Source organism: Trichomycterus rosablanca, chromosome 9 (assembly GCF_030014385.1).
Source record: "Trichomycterus rosablanca isolate fTriRos1 chromosome 9, fTriRos1.hap1, whole genome shotgun sequence".
NCBI classification, from domain to species: Eukaryota; Metazoa; Chordata; class Actinopteri; order Siluriformes; family Trichomycteridae; genus Trichomycterus; species Trichomycterus rosablanca.
The window spans coordinates 163,701-186,200 of record NC_085996.1 but is presented as its reverse complement, the minus strand read 5'-3'; the positions used below and the strand labels follow the sequence as shown (position 1 = coordinate 186,200).

Genomic DNA, 22,500 nt, shown 5'->3' with positions numbered 1-22,500 from the left:
TGTGTAGTTACCGTGTTGTGTGTACTGTATGTGTGTGAGTGTGTAGTTACTGTGTCGTGTGTGTGTAGTTACTGTGTTGTGTGTGTACTGTATGTGTGTGAGTGTGTAGTTACTGTGTCATGTGTAGTTACCGTGTCATGTGCGTGTGTAGTTACCGTGTCGTGTGTAGTTACCATGTCGTGTGCGTGTGTAGTTACCGTGTCGTGTGTAGTTACCATGTCGTGTGCGTGTGTAGTTACCGTGTCGTGTGTAGTTACCGTGTTTGTGTGTAAATCTAGAAGTACTTGGTGCGGTTGAGCGCTCTCTGAGCGAACTCTCCGCTCTCATCCGTGATTTTCTCCCAGTCCGTCTGTCCCACCACAAACCCGATCGCTCGCTTACGATCGGCGTCCTTCTGCTCCTCCAGATCGGCCCAGCGTACCTGCAGCGCGCACGCACACGCACACACACACACACACACAGAGAGAGAGAGAGAGTCAGGATACACTCACGTTAAAGCTGGAGGTAAATAAATGTGTGTTTAAGGATCATTGGTGTTGATCGGTCAGTGTTGGTCCGTGTGTGCAGCAGATAATTTGGGGTTGTGCTGTACCCTCTTTTTCCCAGGTTCAGAGAGGCGGCTGGCGTAATCATCAGGGAGCTGCAGGAAATCCTCTATAGCCGAAACGCCTGAGCCGCGCTTCCTCTTCCCTCCTCCGGCTAAACCGTCCAGCTTATCTGTACCCAAATACAGCCAGCTCATCACCACGGCAACAACCACCAGCCCATAATAACCATAATAATATAAAGTTTATACTATATATAAACCAGTACAGAGGGAGTTCTTACCCAGTTTGGCCTCGGACGTGTCCATCTCCCATTTGCTTTTCGGAAGGTACCCCTATATTACAGAGAGATACTCCAGCTGTTAATGCTCAGGGGTGAACAGGAAGAGGAAGTGAGCAAACAACACAGAGACAGAGGAATCATGGGATGGTGATGGCTTCAAAAAAAGTAATGGTTAGGAACAGATACAGGAACGCTAGAGAAACACTAGGAGAATCCTGTGTTGTTTCCTCTGTGCCCGTACGATAACACTCAGTCAGGAACTGTTCATTTCCATCTTTGTTTTGTTATTAAAAATAAAAACAAACTGAACGTTTAGGCCACACGGTGACGGGGGTGGCAACATCAGACACTAGAAATGAAAATGATAAAGAGACGAAGATGCAAAAATCAACAGAAGTGAAGAAAAAACTGAAATAATTTACATTTATTGTGTAACTGCACGTCTATAGTTTGATCAGCGCTGGTCAAATGGAAATATAAAGCTGGAATGTTATTAATATTCATGTTTTTGTTCCATAAATATTAATAAAGTCTTTAAATGAAGTAAAAATAATTCCAGACGTGACTCAGAACCGCTGATCTTTATTGTTATGACTAGGAGCCGCCGCCAGGGGGAGACAGGGACAAACTGAGGAGCGCTGAAGAAGCTTCAGTGTTCAGTTCAGTACGGGGGGGGGGGGGGGGGGGGGGGGGCAGCTAATTAAATATAAATATATATCAATATAAACTTTATATATCGGCTCTACATGTACACATATAGATTACAGATGTATGGTTACAGACGTACGTGTGTATATCAATAAAGTATCTAACTATAAGAATCATTTATTCTTTTATTATTATTACCATTGTACTAATAAATATTCGCATTTTGTTTTAATTATTTATTACTATTATAATTATATTCTTATTAGTTTAATATTATTATAATTACAATAAAAGGTTTTTAGGCATTTTATTTAGTGAAAGCAGTTGATTAATACAAAATAATGAATTTTATGTTTTTAATGACTTGTAGGTCACATGACATGTTTAACCAATCACATTACAGATCACATTCACTCATTACAGAGCCCCCCCCCCCCCCCCCCCCCCCCCACCGCTACCCAGGACTCAGGTGGTGTTTTCACAGGTGTACTGGAGTCTGAGCTGAGGCGGGCGTGTCCGGAACTCAGGTACAAATGTGAAAACATCTGGATTATTATTTACTAAGGGTTTACTGATAATCACATCACATCACATCATCACAACTTCACATCGTATCTCATCACATCACACCTCAACACACATCACCCAGCATACTATCACAGTACATCATCAAATCTCATCACATCACCACACAGCATCACATCCACATCCACACCATCACACAGCATCCCATCACATTACATCATCAAATCTCATCACCACACAGCATCTCATCACATTACATCATCAAATCTCATCACACCATCACACAGCATTACATCATCAAATCTCATCACACCATCACACAGCATCTCATCACATTACATCATCAAATCTCATCACATCATCACACAGCATCTCATCACATTACATCATCAAATCTCATCACACCATCACACAGCATCTCATCACATTACATCATCAAATCTCATCACACCATCACACAGCATCTCATCACATCACATCACACCCACACAGCATACTATCACAGTACATCATCAAATCTCATCACATCACCACACAGCATCACATCCACATCCACACCATCACACAGCATTACATCATCAAATCTCATCACATCATCACACAGCATCTCATCACATTACATCATCAAATCTCATCACATCATCACACAGCATCTCATCACATTACATCATCAAATCTCATCACACCATCACACAGCATCTCATCACATCACATCACATCACACCCACACAGCATACTATCACAGTACATCATCAAATCTCATCACATCACCACACAGCATCACATCCACATCCACACCATCACACAGCATCCCATCACATTACATCATCAAATCTCATCACACCATCACACAGCATCCCATCACATCCACACCATCACACAGCATCCCATCACATTACATCATCAAATCTCATCACACCATCACACAGCATCTCATCACATTACATCATCAAATCTCATCACATCACACAGCATCCCATCACATCCACACCATCACACAGCATCCCATCACATTACATCATCAAATCTCATCACACCATCACACAGCATCTCATCACATCCCATCACATCACATCACACCCACACAGCATCCCATCACATTACATCATCAAATCTCATCACACCATCACACAGCATCTCATCACATCCCATCACATCACATCACACCCACACAGCATCCCATCACATTACATCATCAAATCTCATCACACCATCACACAGCATCTCATCACATCCCATCACATCACATCACACCCACACAGCATCCCATCACATTACATCATCAAATCTCATCACACCATCACACAGCATCCCATCACATTACATCATCAAATCTCATCACATCACATCACCACACAGCATCCCATCACATTACATCATCAAATCTCATCACACCATCACACAGCATCCCATCACATTACATCATCAAATCTCATCACACCATCACACAGCATCCCATCACATTACATCATCAAATCTCATCACACCATCACACAGCATCCCATCACATTACATCATCAAATCTCATCACATCACCACACAGCATCCCATCACATCCACACCATCACACAGCATCCCATCACATTACATCATCAAATCTCATCACATCACCACACAGCATCCCATCACATCCACACCATCACACAGCATCCCATCACATTACATCATCAAATCTCATCACACCATCACACAGCATCCCATCACATTACATCATCAAATCTCATCACATCACCACACAGCATCCCATCACATTACATCATCAAATCTCATCACATCACATTACATCATCAAATCTCATCACATCACACAGCATCCCATCACATCCACACCATCACACAGCATCCCATCACATTACATCATCAAATCTCATCACATCACCACACAGCATCCCATCACATTACATCATCAAATCTCATCACATCACACAGCATCTCATCACATCACATCACACCCACACAGCATCCCATCACATTACATCATCAAATCTCATCACATCACATCACCACACAGCATCCCATCACATTACATCATCAAATCTCATCACACCATCACACAGCATCCCATCACATTACATCATCAAATCTCATCACATCACCACACAGCATCCCATCACATTACATCATCAAATCTCATCACACCATCACACAGCATCCCATCACATTACATCATCAAATCTCATCACATCACACAGCATCCCATCACATCCACACCATCACACAGCATCCCATCACATTACATCATCAAATCTCATCACACCATCACACAGCATCTCATCACATTACATCATCAAATCTCATCACATCACACAGCATCCCATCACATCCACACCATCACACAGCATCCCATCACATTACATCATCAAATCTCATCACACCATCACACAGCATCTCATCACATCCCATCACATCACATCACACCCACACAGCATCCCATCACATTACATCATCAAATCTCATCACATCACACCACACAGCATCCCATCACATTACATCATCAAATCTCATCACATCACACAGCATCCCATCACATCCACACCATCACACAGCATCCCATCACATTACATCATCAAATCTCATCACACCATCACACAGCATCTCATCACATCCCATCACACCCACACAGCATCCCATCACATTACATCATCAAATCTCATCACATCACATCACCACACAGCATCCCATCACATTACATCATCAAATCTCATCACACCATCACACAGCATCCCATCACATTACATCATCAAATCTCATCACACCATCACACAGCATCCCATCACATTACATCATCAAATCTCATCACACCATCACACAGCATCCCATCACATTACATCATCAAATCTCATCACATCACCACACAGCATCCCATCACATTACATCATCAAATCTCATCACATCACACAGCATCCCATCACATCCACACCATCACACAGCATCCCATCACATTACATCATCAAATCTCATCACACCATCACACAGCATCTCATCACATCCCATCACATCACATCACACCCACACAGCATCCCATCACATTACATCATCAAATCTCATCACATCACACCACACAGCATCCCATCACATTACATCATCAAATCTCATCACATCACACAGCATCCCATCACATCCACACCATCACACAGCATCCCATCACATTACATCATCAAATCTCATCACATCACACAGCATCCCATCACATCCACACCATCACACAGCATCCCATCACATTACATCATCAAATCTCATCACATCACACAGCATCCCATCACATCCACACCATCACACAGCATCCCATCACATTACATCATCAAATCTCATCACATCACACAGCATCACATCACATCACACCCACACAGCATCCCATCACATTACATCATCAAATCTCATCACATCACATCACCACACAGCATCCCATCACATTACATCATCAAATCTCATCACACCATCACACAGCATCCCATCACATTACATCATCAAATCTCATCACATCACCACACAGCATCCCATCACATTACATCATCAAATCTCATCACACCATCACACAGCATCCCATCACATTACATCATCAAATCTCATCACATCACATCACACACATTACATCTGGCACCGCATGTCATCACATTACATGACATCACACACCCCCAAACATCACATTATACTTCATCACATCACACCCAGCATCTCATCATATAACATTACAACACATCACCAGATCTCAACATCACAACTTCACACCGTATCTCATCATCACATCATACCTCATCACACAGCACACCATCAAACATCACACAGCATCTAATCTCATTACATCACAGAATCACATCACACACTTCATCACAATAACTCTCATCACCACTGTGACTGACCGCACTATCAGGGCTCTGGACCCCCACTGACTGACTCCTGCCCTCGGAGACGGTGCTCATCACATTAATTATTTGCACGTGTGTGATGTTACACTTGGCAGGTTACAGAAATGTGATGATTTACACTTGCACTACCCTCTCACAGTGATAATCTGCACCGGCGCTTTTACTCCTCGATTCAACTTATTACATATTTTTATTTTATTAAACATTCTCTCTCTCTCTCTCTCTTTTAATGTTTCTATGTCAGGCACCAGCACAACAGGTCCAGAATAATCTACATCAACATTAAATCACATTCTCATCACATCACACTTAATTACATCAAATCTAATCACTCCTCATCACATCACATCACATCTTTATATAGAAAAACAAATCTCAGATATATGAATGTAACAGTATTACAGTTTAACACCCGTGTGCAGAGACCTTCTGTACCAGGAGATCCACATCAGACCTTTGTGCATGTATGTATATAAATAAGGTTCAGCAGCATCTATAGGGAGATCATGCTGAAAACGTCCTACCTGTTCAGCCTCCTCCTCTTCCTCCTTCTTCACCTCCACTGTAGAGTCCATCTCAGATGGGATCAGGTCCTCCATCTCCACCTGATACACATGAGAGGTTCATCATCATCATTATCACCATCATCACTGTATCTCTGACCTGTCTTTGATGTGTAGAGGTGGAGGAGATGGAGATGAGTGTGTGTTAGATGATGCTGGATGTGATGAGGATGTAGATGGAGGTGTAGAAGATTGAGGTATAGCAGATGTTGGTGGAGGTGAGTGTGTGTTAGATGTAGATGATGTAGATGAAGATGTTGGAGTAGGAGGTGGAGGAGATATTGAAGGAGATGTAGGAAATGGAGATGGTGTAGATGTAGGTGTGAGTGTGTGTTAGATGATGCTGGATGTGATGATGATGTAGATGGAGGTGTAGGAGATGATGGTGGATGTGATGGTGGAGATGAAGATGGTGGTGTAGAAGATGTAGGTAGAGATGTAGATGAGTGTGTGTTAGATGGAGGTGGGGATGGAGGTGGTGGAGATGATGCTGGTGGAGATGAGTGTGTGTTAGATGGAGGTGGGGATGGAGGTGTAGGAGATGGTGGTGGTGGAGATGATGGTGGTGGAGATGATGGTGGTGGAGATGAGTGTGTGTTAGATGGAGGTGTAGGAGATGATGGTGGTGGAGATGGTGGTGGTGGAGATGAGTGTGTGTTAGATGGAGGTGGGGATGGAGGTGTAGGAGATGGTGGTGGTGGTGGTGGTGGAGATGGTGGTGGTGGAGATGATGGTGGTGGAGATGAGTGTGTGTTAGATGGAGGTGGGGATGGAGGTGTAGGAGATAGTGGTGGTGGAGATGGTGGTGGTGGAGATGAGTGTGTGTTAGATGGAGGTGGGGATGGAGGTGTAGGAGATGATGGTGGTGGAGATGGTGGTGTTGGAGATGAGTGTGTGTTAGATGGAGGAGGGGATGGAGGTGTAGGAGATGGTGGTGGTGGAGATGGTGGTGGTGGAGATGATGGTGGTGGAGATGAGTGTGTGTTAGATGGAGGTGGGGATGGAGGTGTAGAAGATGGTGGTGGTGGAGATGATGGTGGTGGAGATGAGTGTGTGTTAGATGGAGGTGGGGATGGAGGTGTAGGAGATGATGGTGGTGGAGATGATGGTGGTGGAGATGAGTGTGTGTTAGATGGAGGTGGGGATGGAGGTGTAGGAGATGGTGGTGGTGGAGATGGTGGTGGTGGAGATGATGGTGGTGGAGATGAGTGTGTGTTAGATGGAGGTGTAGGAGATAGTGGTGGTGGAGATGGTGGTGGTGGAGATGAGTGTGTGTTAGATGGAGGTGGGGATGGAGGTGTAGGAGATGATGGTGGTGGAGATGGTGGTGGTGGAGATGAGTGTGTGTTAGATGGAGGAGGGGATGGAGGTGTAGGAGATGGTGGTGGTGGAGATGGTGGTGGTGGAGATGATGGTGGTGGAGATGAGTGTGTGTTAGATGGAGGTGGGGATGGAGGTGTAGGAGATGGTGGTGGTGGAGATGGTGGTGGTGGAGATGATGGTGGTGGAGATGGTGGTGGTGGAGATGAGTGTGTGTTAGATGGAGGTGGGGATGGAGGTGTAGGAGATGATGGTGGTGGAGATGGTGGTGGTGGAGATGATGGTGGTGGAGATGATGGTGGTGGAGATGAGTGTGTGTTAGATGGAGGTGGGGATGGAGGTGTAGGAGATGATGGTGGTGGAGATGAGTGTGTGTTAGATGGAGGTGGGGATGGAGGTGTAGGAGATGATGGTGGTGGAGATGATGGTGGTGGAGATGAGTGTGTGTTAGATGGAGATGATGACTAATGTGATGAAGCACCTCCTCTATAGCAGCGTCCTGCAGCAGTGAGCGAATATCCAGCCTCAACATGTGTACCGGGGCCTGCTCCCAGCTGTTCCACATCTGTAACACACACAAACAGTACAGTTACACATCATGTACTACAGTCAGTCATTGTACCACCGGTACACACATCAGCCACCTCTATCACAGTGAGTGAGTGTGTGGGTGAGTGAGGGTGTTGGTGAGTGGGTGAGTAAGTGAGTGGGTGGGTGAGTGGGTGGTTACCTTGGTGATGTCCTTCAGTTTGCGACCATGGATGTTCCTCTTAGCACAGACCTGATGATCTGTGAAGACCTCAGCTACATACACCTGTAACAGCCAGAGAGAGTGAGACAGGTGTTACAGTGAGACGGGTGTTAGAGTATCGGAGATCTTCTCACACTAAAGCACTTCATTAAGAACACAGATGTCCTGAACAGTTGGATCGAACCCGAGGACGTGCAGGCGTTAGGACAGGGACCCACTCACCTCGAACCCTTTGGTCTTGGCGGCGCTCCAGAACTGATCGAAGTGTTTGACTTTATCGTTGATGGCGTCGAGGATGATGAAGGGGAAGAACCCGTCGTCCAGGGTCTTCCTGAAGGTCTTCAGCATGCTGCTCCTGTAGGTCTCCTCCATCTCCGGCTCGTACTCGTACTCCATAACCTACCAGAACATTCACCCATTCATCATCACCGTCTATCCCATAATATTACATCATCATCATCACCGTCCACCCCATAATATTACATCGTCATCATCACCGTCCACCCCATAATATTACATCGTCATCATCACCGTCCACCCCATAATATTACATCATCATCATCACCGTCCACACCATAATATTACATCATCATCATCACCGTCCACCCCATAATATTACATCATCATCATCACCGTCTACCCCATAATATTACATCATCATCACCGTCCACCCCATAATATTACATCGTCATCATCACCGTCCACCCCATAATATTACATCATCATCACCGTCCACCCCATAATATTACATCGTCATCATCACCGTCCACCCCATAATATTACATCATCATCACCGTCCACCCCATAATATTACATCATCATCACCGTCCACCCCATAATATTACATCGTCATCATCACCGTCTACCCCATAATATTACATCGTCATCATCACCGTCCACCCCATAATATTACATCATCATCACCGTCCACCCCATAATATTACATCATCATCACCGTCCACCCCATATTACATCGTCATCATCACCGTCCACCCCATAATATTACATCATCATCACCGTCCACCCCATAATATTACATCGTCATCATCACCGTCTACCCCATAATATTACATCATCATCATCACCGTCCACACCATAATATTACATCATCATCATCACCGTCTACCCCATAATATTACATCATCATCACCGTCTACCCCATAATATTACATCATCATCACCGTCCACCCCATAATATTACATCATCATCATCACCGTCTACCCCATAATATTACATCATCATCATCACCGTCCACCCCATAATATTACATCATCATCACCGTCCACCCCATAATATTACATCGTCATCATCACCGTCTACCCCATAATATTACATCGTCATCATCACCGTCCACCCCATAATATTACATCATCATCACCGTCCACCCCATAATATTACATCATCATCACCGTCCACCCCATAATATTACATCGTCATCACCGTCCACCCCATAATATTACATCATCATCACCGTCCACCCCATAATATTACATCGTCATCATCACCGTCTACCCCATAATATTACATCATCATCATCACCGTCCACACCATATTACATCATCATCATCACCGTCTACCCCATAATATTACATCATCATCACCGTCTACCCCATAATATTACATCATCATCACCGTCCACCCCATAATATTACATCATCATCATCACCGTCTACCCCATAATATTACATCGTCATCATCACCGTCCACCCCATAATATTACATCATCATCACCGTCCACCCCATAATATTACATCGTCATCATCACCGTCTACCCCATAATATTACATCATCATCATCACCGTCCACACCATAATATTACATCATCATCATCACCGTCTACCCCATAATATTACATCATCATCACCGTCCACCCCATAATATTACATCATCATCACCGTCCACCCCATAATATTACATCATCATCATCACCGTCCACACCATAATATTACATCGTCATCATCACCGTCTACCCCATAATATTACATCGTCATCATCACCGTCCACCCCATAATATTACATCATCATCACCGTCCACCCCATAATATTACATCATCATCACCGTCCACCCCATAATATTACATCGTCATCATCACCGTCCACCCCATAATATTACATCATCATCACCGTCCACCCCATAATATTACATCGTCATCATCACCGTCCACCCCATAATATTACATCATCATCATCACCGTCCACCCCATAATATTACATCATCATCATCACCGTCCACCCCATAATATTACATCATCATCACCGTCCACCCCATAATATTACATCGTCATCATCACCGTCCACCCCATAATATTACATCATCATCACCGTCCACCCCATAATATTACATCATCATCACCGTCCACCCCATAATATTACATCGTCATCATCACCGTCTACCCCATAATATTACATCGTCATCATCACCGTCCACCCCATAATATTACATCATCATCACCGTCCACCCCATAATATTACATCATCATCACCGTCCACCCCATAATATTACATCGTCATCATCACCGTCCACCCCATAATATTACATCATCATCACCGTCCACCCCATAATATTACATCGTCATCATCACCGTCTACCCCATAATATTACATCATCATCATCACCGTCCACACCATAATATTACATCATCATCATCACCGTCTACCCCATAATATTACATCATCATCACCGTCTACCCCATAATATTACATCATCATCACCGTCCACCCCATAATATTACATCATCATCATCACCGTCTACCCCATAATATTACATCATCATCATCACCGTCCACCCCATAATATTACATCATCATCACCGTCCACCCCATAATATTACATCGTCATCATCACCGTCTACCCCATAATATTACATCGTCATCATCACCGTCCACCCCATAATATTACATCATCATCACCGTCCACCCCATAATATTACATCATCATCACCGTCCACCCCATAATATTACATCGTCATCATCACCGTCCACCCCATAATATTACATCATCATCACCGTCCACCCCATAATATTACATCGTCATCATCACCGTCTACCCCATAATATTACATCATCATCATCACCGTCCACACCATAATATTACATCATCATCATCACCGTCTACCCCATAATATTACATCATCATCACCGTCTACCCCATAATATTACATCATCATCACCGTCCACCCCATAATATTACATCATCATCATCACCGTCTACCCCATAATATTACATCGTCATCATCACCGTCCACCCCATAATATTACATCATCATCACCGTCCACCCCATAATATTACATCATCATCACCGTCCACCCCATAATATTACATCATCATCACCGTCCACCCCATAATATTACATCGTCATCATCACCGTCTACCCCATAATATTACATCATCATCATCACCGTCCACACCATAATATTACATCATCATCATCACCGTCTACCCCATAATATTACATCATCATCACCGTCCACCCCATAATATTACATCATCATCACCGTCCACCCCATAATATTACATCGTCATCATCACCGTCCACCCCATAATATTACATCATCATCACCGTCCACCCCATAATATTACATCATCATCACCGTCCACCCCATAATATTACATCATCATCACCGTCCACCCCATAATATTACATCATCATCACCGTCCACCCCATAATATTACATCGTCATCATCACCGTCCACCCCATAATATTACATCATCATCACCGTCCACCCCATAATATTACATCATCATCACCGTCCACCCCATAATATTACATCGTCATCATCACCGTCCACCCCATAATATTACATCGTCATCATCACCGTCCACCCCATAATATTACATCATCATCACCGTCCACCCCATAATATTACATCATCATCATCACCGTCCACCCCATAATATTACATCGTCATCATCACCGTCCACCCCATAATATTACATCGTCATCATCACCGTCCACCCCATAATATTACATCATCATCACCGTCCACCCCATAATATTACATCGTCATCACCGTCCACCCCATAATATTACATCATCATCACCGTCCACCCCATAATATTACATCGTCATCACCGTCCACCCCATAATATTACATCGTCATCATCACCGTCCACCCCATAATATTACATCATCATCACCGTCCACCCCATAATATTACATCATCATCACCGTCCACCCCATAATATTACATCATCATCACCGTCCACCCCATAATATTACATCATCATCACCGTCCACCCCATAATATTACATCATCATCACCGTCCACCCCATAATATTACATCGTCATCATCACCGTCCACCCCATAATATTACATCATCATCACCGTCCACCCCATAATATTACATCATCATCACCGTCCACCCCATAATATTACATCGTCATCATCACCGTCCACCCCATAATATTACATCATCATCATCACCGTCCACCCCATAATATTACATCGTCATCATCACCGTCCACCCCATAATATTACATCATCATCACCGTCCACCCCATAATATTACATCATCATCACCGTCCACCCCATAATATTACATCGTCATCATCACCGTCCACCCCATAATATTACATCATCATCACCGTCCACCCCATAATATTACATCATCATCACCGTCCACACCATAATATTACATCGTCATCATCACCGTCTACCCCATAATATTACATCGTCATCATCACCGTCCACCCCATAATATTACATCATCATCACCGTCCACCCCATAATATTACATCATCATCACCGTCCACCCCATAATATTACATCGTCATCATCACCGTCCACCCCATAATATTACATCATCATCACCGTCCACCCCATAATATTACATCGTCATCATCACCGTCCACCCCATAATATTACATCATCATCATCACCGTCCACCCCATAATATTACATCATCATCATCACCGTCCACCCCATAATATTACATCGTCATCATCACCGTCCACCCCATAATATTACATCGTCATCATTACCGTCTATCCCATAATATTACATCATCATCATCATCACTTCTATTATCTGTATCCTATGGTCAGAAGTATGTGGACACCTGGTCTCAAGCTTGTTAAACATCCGATTCCAAAATCATTTAGATGAATGTGGAGTTTGCTGCCATAACAGTCTCCACTCTTCTGGAAAAGCTTTCAACAAGATTTTGGAGTACGTCTGTGGGGATTTGTACCCCGTGTACGGTAGTGTGATCTCTCACCCTGGTTTTGATGCGCTTTCCTGTATCAGGATCTTTCTCCACCTTCTCCACTTCAGTCATGAAATAATCGTCCAAACCCAGCACCCTGGGGGGCGCACCACCATACTCCACCTCCTTATCCTGAAATACAGCGCGCACACACACACACACACACACGTGTCACCTCCATCTACATCAGGATGTATCAGCACCACACAGGATCTGATTATTACAGGATCTATAGGTGGGACGATATATCGCTCCGATACTGATGATACCGATACTGATGATACTGATAGTGCTGCTCTCACCCGGATCAGTTTAGCCAGGTGACTCTTCCCACTCCCGGGTAATCCTCTCATGATCAACACGATCTGCAACCCAATCAAAACACATCACACTTCATTCACAACCAATCAGCAGTGAGGATGAGCTGACATGTGACCCTGTCATCGTTACCCTGTCCGGGCGGCCGGACCGGCCGGGAGGTTTCAGGATGTCGTCCACGTTCTTGGTCTCGGGTTTCTTCTCCAACCGCTGAGGAGCCGGAGAGGAACGAGGGGCGTCGTCAGGGTACAACTTCCTGTCATCTACATCCGATCACACACACACACACACAGGGTTAGATACACACTACACTACACACACACACACACTGCAGGAGGGTGTTGGATCAGATCTCATTAGGGACTCTGTGCTGCTGTTCCACTCACTGCTGTAGTTGGGGGTTCCGTGGTCGGAGCGCTCCGTGTTCCTCTCGTATGAAGCTCTCTCGTACCTCTCGCCGTACGCCTCCTGATCTCTGCTGGAACGTCGGGGGTGTTCCCTCCCATCCCGATCCCGATCCCTGTACCCCGGGCGGGGCGGGCTTAAGGGCGGCCTGAACACAGAGAACAGAGGGGCGGCGTTACACTACAGAACCCTGAGGAACCCTACAGAAACCTCCGATACCAACCGAGAACCCTACAGAAACCCCCGATACCAACCGAGAACCCTACAGAAACCCCCGATACCAACCGAGAACCCTACAGAAACCCCCGATACCAACCGAGAACCCTACAGAAACCCCCGATACCAACCGAGAACCCTACAGAAACCCCCGATACCAACCGAGAACCCTACAGAAACCCCCGATACCAACCGAGAACCCTACAGAAACCTCCGATACCAACCGAGAACCCTACAGAAACCCCCGATACCAACCGAGAACCCTACAGAAACCCCCGATACCAACCGAGAACCCTACAGAAACCTCCGATACCAACCGAGAACCCTACAGAAACTCCCGATACCAACCGAGAACCCTACAGAAACTCCCGATACCAACCGAGAACCCTACAGAAACTCCCGATACCAACCGAGAACCCTACAGAAACCTCCGATACCAACCGAGAACCCTACAGAAACCCCCGATACCAACCGAGAACCCTACAGAAACTCCCGATACCAACCGAGAACCCTACAGAAACTCCCGATACCAACCGAGAACCCTACAGAAACTCCCGATACCAACCGAGAACCCTACAGAAACTCCCGATACCAACCGAGAACCCTACAGAAACCCCCGATACCAACCGAGAACCCTACAGAAACCCCCGATACCAACCGAGAACCCTACAGAAACCCCCGATACCAACCGAGAACCCTACAGAAACCTCCGATACCAACCGAGAACCCTACAGAAACTCCCGATACCAACCGAGAACCCTACAGAAACTCCCGATACCAACCGAGAACCCTACAGAAACCCCCGATACCAACCGAGAACCCTACAGAAACCTCCGATACCAACCGAGAACCCTACAGAAACTCCCGATACCAACCGAGAACCCTACAGAAACTCCCGATACCAACCGAGAACCCTACAGAAACTCCCGATACCAACCGAGAACCCTACAGAAACCCCCGATACCAACCGAGAACCCTACAGAAACTCCCGATACCAACCGAGAACCCTACAGAAACCCCCGACACCAACCGAGAACCCTACAGAAACCCCCGATACCAACCGAGAACCCTACAGAAACCCCCGATACCAACCGAGAACCCTACAGAAACCCCCGACACCAACCGAGAACCCTACAGAAACCCCCGATACCAACCGAGAACCCTACAGAAACCCCCGATACCAACCGAGAACCCTACAGAAACCCCCGATACCAACCGAGAACCCTACAGAAACCCCCGATACCAACCGAGAACCCTACAGAAACCCCCGATACCAACCGAGAACCCTACAGAAACCCCCGATACCAACCGAGAACCCTACAGAAACCTCCGATACCAACCGAGAACCCTACAGAAACCCCCGATACCAACCGAGAACCCTACAGAAACCCCCGATACCAACCGAGAACCCTACAGAAACCTCCGATACCAACCGAGAACCCTACAGAAACTCCCGATACCAACCGAGAACCCTACAGAAACTCCCGATACCAACCGAGAACCCTACAGAAACTCCCGATACCAACCGAGAACCCTACAGAAACTCCCGATACCAACCGAGAACCCTACAGAAACCTCCGATACCAACCGAGAACCCTACAGAAACTCCCGATACCAACCGAGAACCCTACAGAAACTCCCGATACCAACCGAGAACCCTACAGAAACTCCCGATACCAACCGAGAACCCTACAGAAACTCCCGATACCAACCGAGAACCCTACAGAAACTCCCGATACCAACCGAGAACCCTACAGAAACTCCCGATACCAACCGAGAACCCTACAGAAACTCCCGATACCAACCGAGAACCCTACAGAAACCCCCGATACCAACCGAGAACCCTACAGAAACCCCCGATACCAACCGAGAACCCTACAGAAACCCCCGATACCAACCGAGAACCCTACAGAAACCTCCGATACCAACCGAGAACCCTACAGAAACTCCCGATACCAACCGAGAACCCTACAGAAACTCCCGATACCAACCGAGAACCCTACAGAAACCCCCGATACCAACCGAGAACCCTACAGAAACCTCCGATACCAACCGAGAACCCTACAGAAACTCCCGATACCAACCGAGAACCCTACAGAAACTCCCGATACCAACCGAGAACCCTACAGAAACTCCCGATACCAACCGAGAACCCTACAGAAACCCCCGATACCAACCGAGAACCCTACAGAAACTCCCGATACCAACCGAGAACCCTACAGAAACCCCCGACACCAACCGAGAACCCTACAGAAACCCCCGATACCAACCGAGAACCCTACAGAAACCCCCGATACCAACCGAGAACCCTACAGAAACCCCCGATACCAACCGAGAACCCTACAGAAACCCCCGATACCAACCGAGAACCCTACAGAAACCCCCGATACCAACCGAGAACCCTACAGAAACCCCCGATACCAACCGAGAACCCTACAGAAACCTCCGATACCAACCGAGAACCCTACAGAAACCCCCGACACCAACCGAGAACCCTACAGAAACCCCCGATACCAACCGAGAACCCTACAGAAACCCCCGATACCAACCGAGAACCCTACAGAAACCCCCGATACCAACCGAGAACCCTACAGAAACCCCCGATACCAACCGAGAACCCTACAGAAACCCCCGATACCAACCGAGAACCCTACAGAAACCTCCGATACCAACCGAGAACCCTACAGAAACCCCCGATACCAACCGAGAACCCTACAGAAACCTCCGATACCAACCGAGAACCCTACAGAAACTCCCGATACCAACCGAGAACCCTACAGAAACCCCCGATACCAACCGAGAACCCTACAGAAACCCCCGATACCAACCGAGAACCCTACAGAAACCCCCGATACCAACCGAGAACCCTACAGAAACCTCCGATACCAACCGAGAACCCTACAGAAACCCCCGATACCAACCGAGAACCCTACAGAAACCCCCGATACCAACCGAGAACCCTACAGAAACCTCCGATACCAACCGAGAACCCTACAGAAACTCCCGATACCAACCGAGAACCCTACAGAAACTCCCGATACCAACCGAGAACCCTACAGAAACTCCCGATACCAACCGAGAACCCTACAGAAACTCCCGATACCAACCGAGAACCCTACAGAAACTCCCGATACCAACCGAGAACCCTACAGAAACTCCCGATACCAACCGAGAACCCTACAGAAACCCCCGATACCAACCGAGAACCCTACAGAAACTCCCGATACCAACCGAGAACCCTACAGAAACCCCCGACACCAACCGAGAACCCTACAGAAACCCCCGATACCAACCGAGAACCCTACAGAAACCCCCGATACCAACCGAGAACCCTACAGAAACCCCCGATACCAACCGAGAACCCTACAGAAACCCCCGATACCAACCGAGAACCCTACAGAAACCCCCGATACCAACCGAGAACCCTACAGAAACCCCCGATACCAACCGAGAACCCTACAGAAACCTCCGATACCAACCGAGAACCCTACAGAAACCCCCGATACCAACCGAGAACCCTACAGAAACCCCCGATACCAACCGAGAACCCTACAGAAACTCCCGATACCAACCGAGAACCCTACAGAAACCCCCGATACCAACCGAGAACCCTACAGAAACCCCCGATACCAACCGAGAACCCTACAGAAACCCCTGATACCAACCGAGAACCCTACAGAAACTCCCGATACCAACCGAGAACCCTACAGAAACCCCCGATACCAACCGAGAACCCTACAGAAACCTCCGATACCAACCGAGAACCCTACAGAAACCCCCGATACCAACCGAGAACCCTACAGAAACTCCCGATACCAACCGAGAACCCTACAGAAACCTCCGATACCAACCGAGAACCCTACAGAAACCCCCGATACCAACCGAGAACCCTACAGAAACTCCCGATACCAACCGAGAACCCTACAGAAACCCCCGACACCAACCGAGAACCCTACAGAAACCCCCGATACCAACCGAGAACCCTACAGAAACCCCCGACACCAACCGAGAACCCTACAGAAACCCCCGATACCAACCGAGAACCCTACAGAAACCCCCGATACCAACCGAGAACCCTACAGAAACCCCCGATACCAACCGAGAACCCTACAGAAACCCCCGATACCAACCGAGAACCCTACAGAAACCCCCGATACCAACCGAGAACATGACAGAACACAATACTAACGAAGACCACTACACGTGGAACAGTTGTTAATACAATCATGAACCGTTTGTACCTGTCGTCTCTGGAGTAGCGTTCTCGTTCAGCACGTTCCCTCTCGTACTCCATGGCGGGTCTGTCCCTGAACATCTCCCTGTCCCGGTCCCGCCTGTAGTCCCTCTGATCCAGGTACAGGTCACTTCTTCTATCGTAGTACGGATCCCGACGACCCAGAGGCTCTGAAATCAAAACGATACCAAATACATCAAGAACCAATCACAGAGAGGGAACGAAACTCCGCCCCCTGACCAGCGGCGCATCAACAGCTAGCACTCGTACAGGATCACACAGGACGTGCAGTTCCACTGTTTAACCACAAGATGGAGCGGGATTCCTCATCACTGCTGCGACTGCGACCCCTGCTGGCTGTTTGAGGCGCTGCACAGAGACGATGAATAACGGAGAGCAGTGCGTGACTGTGTGAACCCGCCTGGTGGAGGTGAAAAGAAGTGGTTGAATCCCGCTCACATGTCGAGAGGGGGCGTGTGTTAGGATCGGGTCTGCAGCAGTAGAGGAGATAGAACTGGGGAATTGGATACGACTAGATTAGGGGTGAAAAAAGGAAAACGCCTGGCCAGATGCTGAACACAGACGACTGACCATGTCTGGACGGGATTTCGCCTCACTGCTGCTGCAACAGCGCCCCCTGCTGAGATGTCCTCATGTTGAGACTCTTCAACGCTTTACAAGCATCACAGTAGGTGCTAGCATGAGCACAGGGGAACTGAGCATATCCAAACCGGAATGTAATAAAGAAACCATGGACCCACCTTTGTCGTATCGCTCAGATCGATCAGGCAGTGGGTCGGGTCTCAGTAGGATCCTCTCTCCGTACGAGATCCTCTCCATCTTCGCACCTGGTACGGAACATAAACACGCTAACGGTTAGCGACGGGCGTGTACGGGAGCGCGGCGGAGGCGTGAGGGGGCGAACGTACCGTGTCCATAATCGACAGTTTTAGCGATGAAGGAGGGGGTCGGGAGAGCCGGTGGTGCCGTGTGGAGGAACTCGGTAACCGGACCAGGCTGAGGTAACCCAGCCTCCGAGGTTCTCCCGAGAACATCCTGAAGGCTTTCAGAAACGCTCCTGGTGGCCTTCAGAGAGAGAGAGAGAGAGAGAAGCATGAGGTGAGGAAGCGTTCTGCACCGGGTCATCACCAGATCTCACCATGGAGGAGGACGGAGCGTACCTGCAGGGCCGTCTTAACCTCGGGAGGAATTTCCAAACCCAGAAGACCAGGAGGAAGTTCAGTCGGCAGTGATGAGGACTCGGGGTTCGAACAGTCACCCCCGACCTTATTTATCTCCTGCAGCTCCCTGTAACAAACATCACATCACCCACTGTTCCATCAACATCTGGAACCCACATGCAGGGGACGACGTAATGGGGTTTGGACTCCACCCTCATTTAGGACTCAGGTTCAGGGGTCTGAACCCACCTGCTGGTGTAGATTTATTCTTATATATTTATTTATGTATTTGAGTTAGACGTCACGTTACCTGATCCTTTTCAGCTCCTGCGCAGCCTTCAGAATGATCTCGTGCTGCCGCTGGGAGAGAGCCAGAACCGCTTTGGTTCCACCGGGCGACACCTGATCCAGCGGAACATCTGGAACGCCGCTGTTTGGTGCCACACCCAAATCGGATTTCCTCTCGTACAGGGGTGCGTGTTGTTCTGCAGGATTGGGGTATACCCTCTCGGGTAGAGACGGAGACCTTTCCCAGTCGGGACGGGAATGGTAAGGAGGTTCCCGATCTCTGTCCCGGTACGGAGGTCCGTAATCCGGTCCTCTCCGCTCCGCCCGGAGCCGCTCCTCGTTTTCGTAAGGGAAGGGTCGGCCGCGTTCGTCCGTCCAGCGGTCGTGCTCTGGCGGTGGACGCTGAGGGAACTCCCGGTCCGGGTGCTCTCGCCTCCACTCCTCACGCGAGTGGAAAAACTCTTCGTCCTCATGGTAATCGCGGCGTCGGTAATCCGGCGGGGGCCGTCTGTACCCGTCGTCCTCTGGCCCGTACTCATTGGGGAATTCTTGCTCGTAGGCTTCGTGAGGGTTCTCATGTGGAAGAGGTCTTCTCCATCTCTCTCCGGGCCCTGGAGGGGGGCGCATGGGTGGTCTTCTCATGTCCCTTTCAATGACCTCATGAGGGGGTAGTGGAGGATGTCTCGGGTCCCTGGCGTGTGGATGCGCCCACGCGGGGTCTCGATCCATTTCCTCATTGTATCCGGGCGGACCCACTGGCTCTCGCTCCATCATCTCGTGGGGCGGAGGTGGACGCCTCATGCCTCGACCCATCATCTCGTGGCGTGGCGGCGGCCCCCACGGACCGAGCCCACGTCTGAAGCGAGGACCCATGTGAGGAGGAGGTGGACCATGCGGGTCACGCTCCAGATCACCGGGCGGAGGAGGACGTCGTGGACCGTGGGGCATAAAGCGAGGTTGGAAAGGAGGCCGTCGAGGTCCTTCGTGAGGAAAAGGAGGTCTGTGTGGAGGCATGGGAGGTCTTCTATCTGCCCAGAACGGATTTCCCTCCTCCCTGTAATCACCCTGCTCCTCATGCCAGTGTTCCTCCTGCCCTTCCACAGGGTCTCTACAGCCTCGTAATGGAGGACGATTCTCGGCATCATCGTAGTACTCCTCGTGGAAGTGATGCTCCTCCGGCTCCCACATCTCATGAGGTCCACGCTTATGTGGTTCATCAGGATGTTCTTCCCACCCATAGTCCCCTTCCACCGGTGGCTGGTGCTCATAAGAGTCTTCACCGTGTAGGTTGGGATCAGACATCGGCGGTCCATTAGGTTCTGCAGGGAACCCTCGGCCACGCCCTCTCCCCCTCATCAGTAGGGGGTTCTGACCCCTTCCTCTCCCGCGGAAGGCATTCATGGAGCCGGTCTCATCACCAGGAGGCTCCTTGAACAAATCAGGTGGACCTGGTTGCTGAGGAGGTTTTTGCTGAACATTGTTGGGTTTCTGAGATTCTGAGTTTAAATTCGGAGGAGTTTTATTAGCGTCTGGTTTTAACGGCGCAGATGAAGATGAAGATCCAGCAGGTTTACTGGCGTCTTTACTGGATTCCTCCTTTTTATCCACCGTTTGTTTGATGGATTCATCTGGTTTCTTTACTTCATCGCCTTTGGATTGAGGAATTGGATCGTTCTGAATGAAGAAACCACCTTCCAAATCCATCACGTCATCCGACATGGTTTTATCCTGAGGTGGTTTCTTCTCGCTTTGGCCCGTGGACAAACTCTGGGCTGGTGGGACCTGCGCTGGATCAGGTTTAGTCTGGTTTACAGGACCAGGTTTTGTTTGTGAGCCCGGACCAGACTGAGACGATGAACTACCAGGAGGACCAGAGGGAGGACCGGGGGGAGGACCAGCATGAGGACCGGGGGGAGGACCAGCATGAGGACCGGGGGGAGGACCGGGGGGAGGACCGGGGGGAGGACCAGCATGAGGACCAGAGGGAGGACCGGGGGGAGGACCTGCATGAGGACCGGGGGGAGGACCTGGGGGAGGACCAGCATGAGGACCAGAGGGAGGACCGGCATGAAGACCAGCAGGTCTTTCAAAGCGAGATGGTGCATTTTGTCTTGGAGAATGATCAAATCTGCCTGGAGGTCCCTGCCAA

At 48.1% G+C, this 22,500-nt stretch overlaps 1 protein-coding gene across 2 annotated transcripts in view; it reads right to left on the bottom strand.

The window, feature by feature from the left end:
- ylpm1 (YLP motif containing 1) overlaps nucleotides 1-22,500 on the bottom strand; it is a 44,971-nt gene that overhangs the window by 3,687 nt on the left and 18,784 nt on the right. For both annotated transcript variants that reach the window (XM_063001516.1, XM_063001515.1), the window contains 16 exons: nucleotides 20,374-22,500; nucleotides 20,064-20,190; nucleotides 19,812-19,968; nucleotides 19,644-19,730; nucleotides 18,890-19,052; nucleotides 14,414-14,580; nucleotides 14,160-14,290; nucleotides 14,012-14,074; nucleotides 13,722-13,841; nucleotides 8,723-8,899; nucleotides 8,480-8,563; nucleotides 8,231-8,314; nucleotides 6,391-6,471; nucleotides 829-880; nucleotides 593-717; nucleotides 258-421 (listed from right to left, as the gene is read on the bottom strand). The exon at nucleotides 20,374-22,500 is cut by the window's right edge and continues 114 nt beyond it. In XM_063001516.1, the coding sequence (XP_062857586.1) occupies nucleotides 275-421; nucleotides 593-717; nucleotides 829-880; nucleotides 6,391-6,471; nucleotides 8,231-8,314; nucleotides 8,480-8,563; nucleotides 8,723-8,899; nucleotides 13,722-13,841; nucleotides 14,012-14,074; nucleotides 14,160-14,290; nucleotides 14,414-14,580; nucleotides 18,890-19,052; nucleotides 19,644-19,730; nucleotides 19,812-19,968; nucleotides 20,064-20,190; nucleotides 20,374-22,500 (3,892 nt within the window). In that variant the 3' untranslated portion in view covers nucleotides 258-274. The remainder of the gene's footprint in view (nucleotides 1-257; nucleotides 422-592; nucleotides 718-828; nucleotides 881-6,390; nucleotides 6,472-8,230; nucleotides 8,315-8,479; nucleotides 8,564-8,722; nucleotides 8,900-13,721; nucleotides 13,842-14,011; nucleotides 14,075-14,159; nucleotides 14,291-14,413; nucleotides 14,581-18,889; nucleotides 19,053-19,643; nucleotides 19,731-19,811; nucleotides 19,969-20,063; nucleotides 20,191-20,373) is intronic.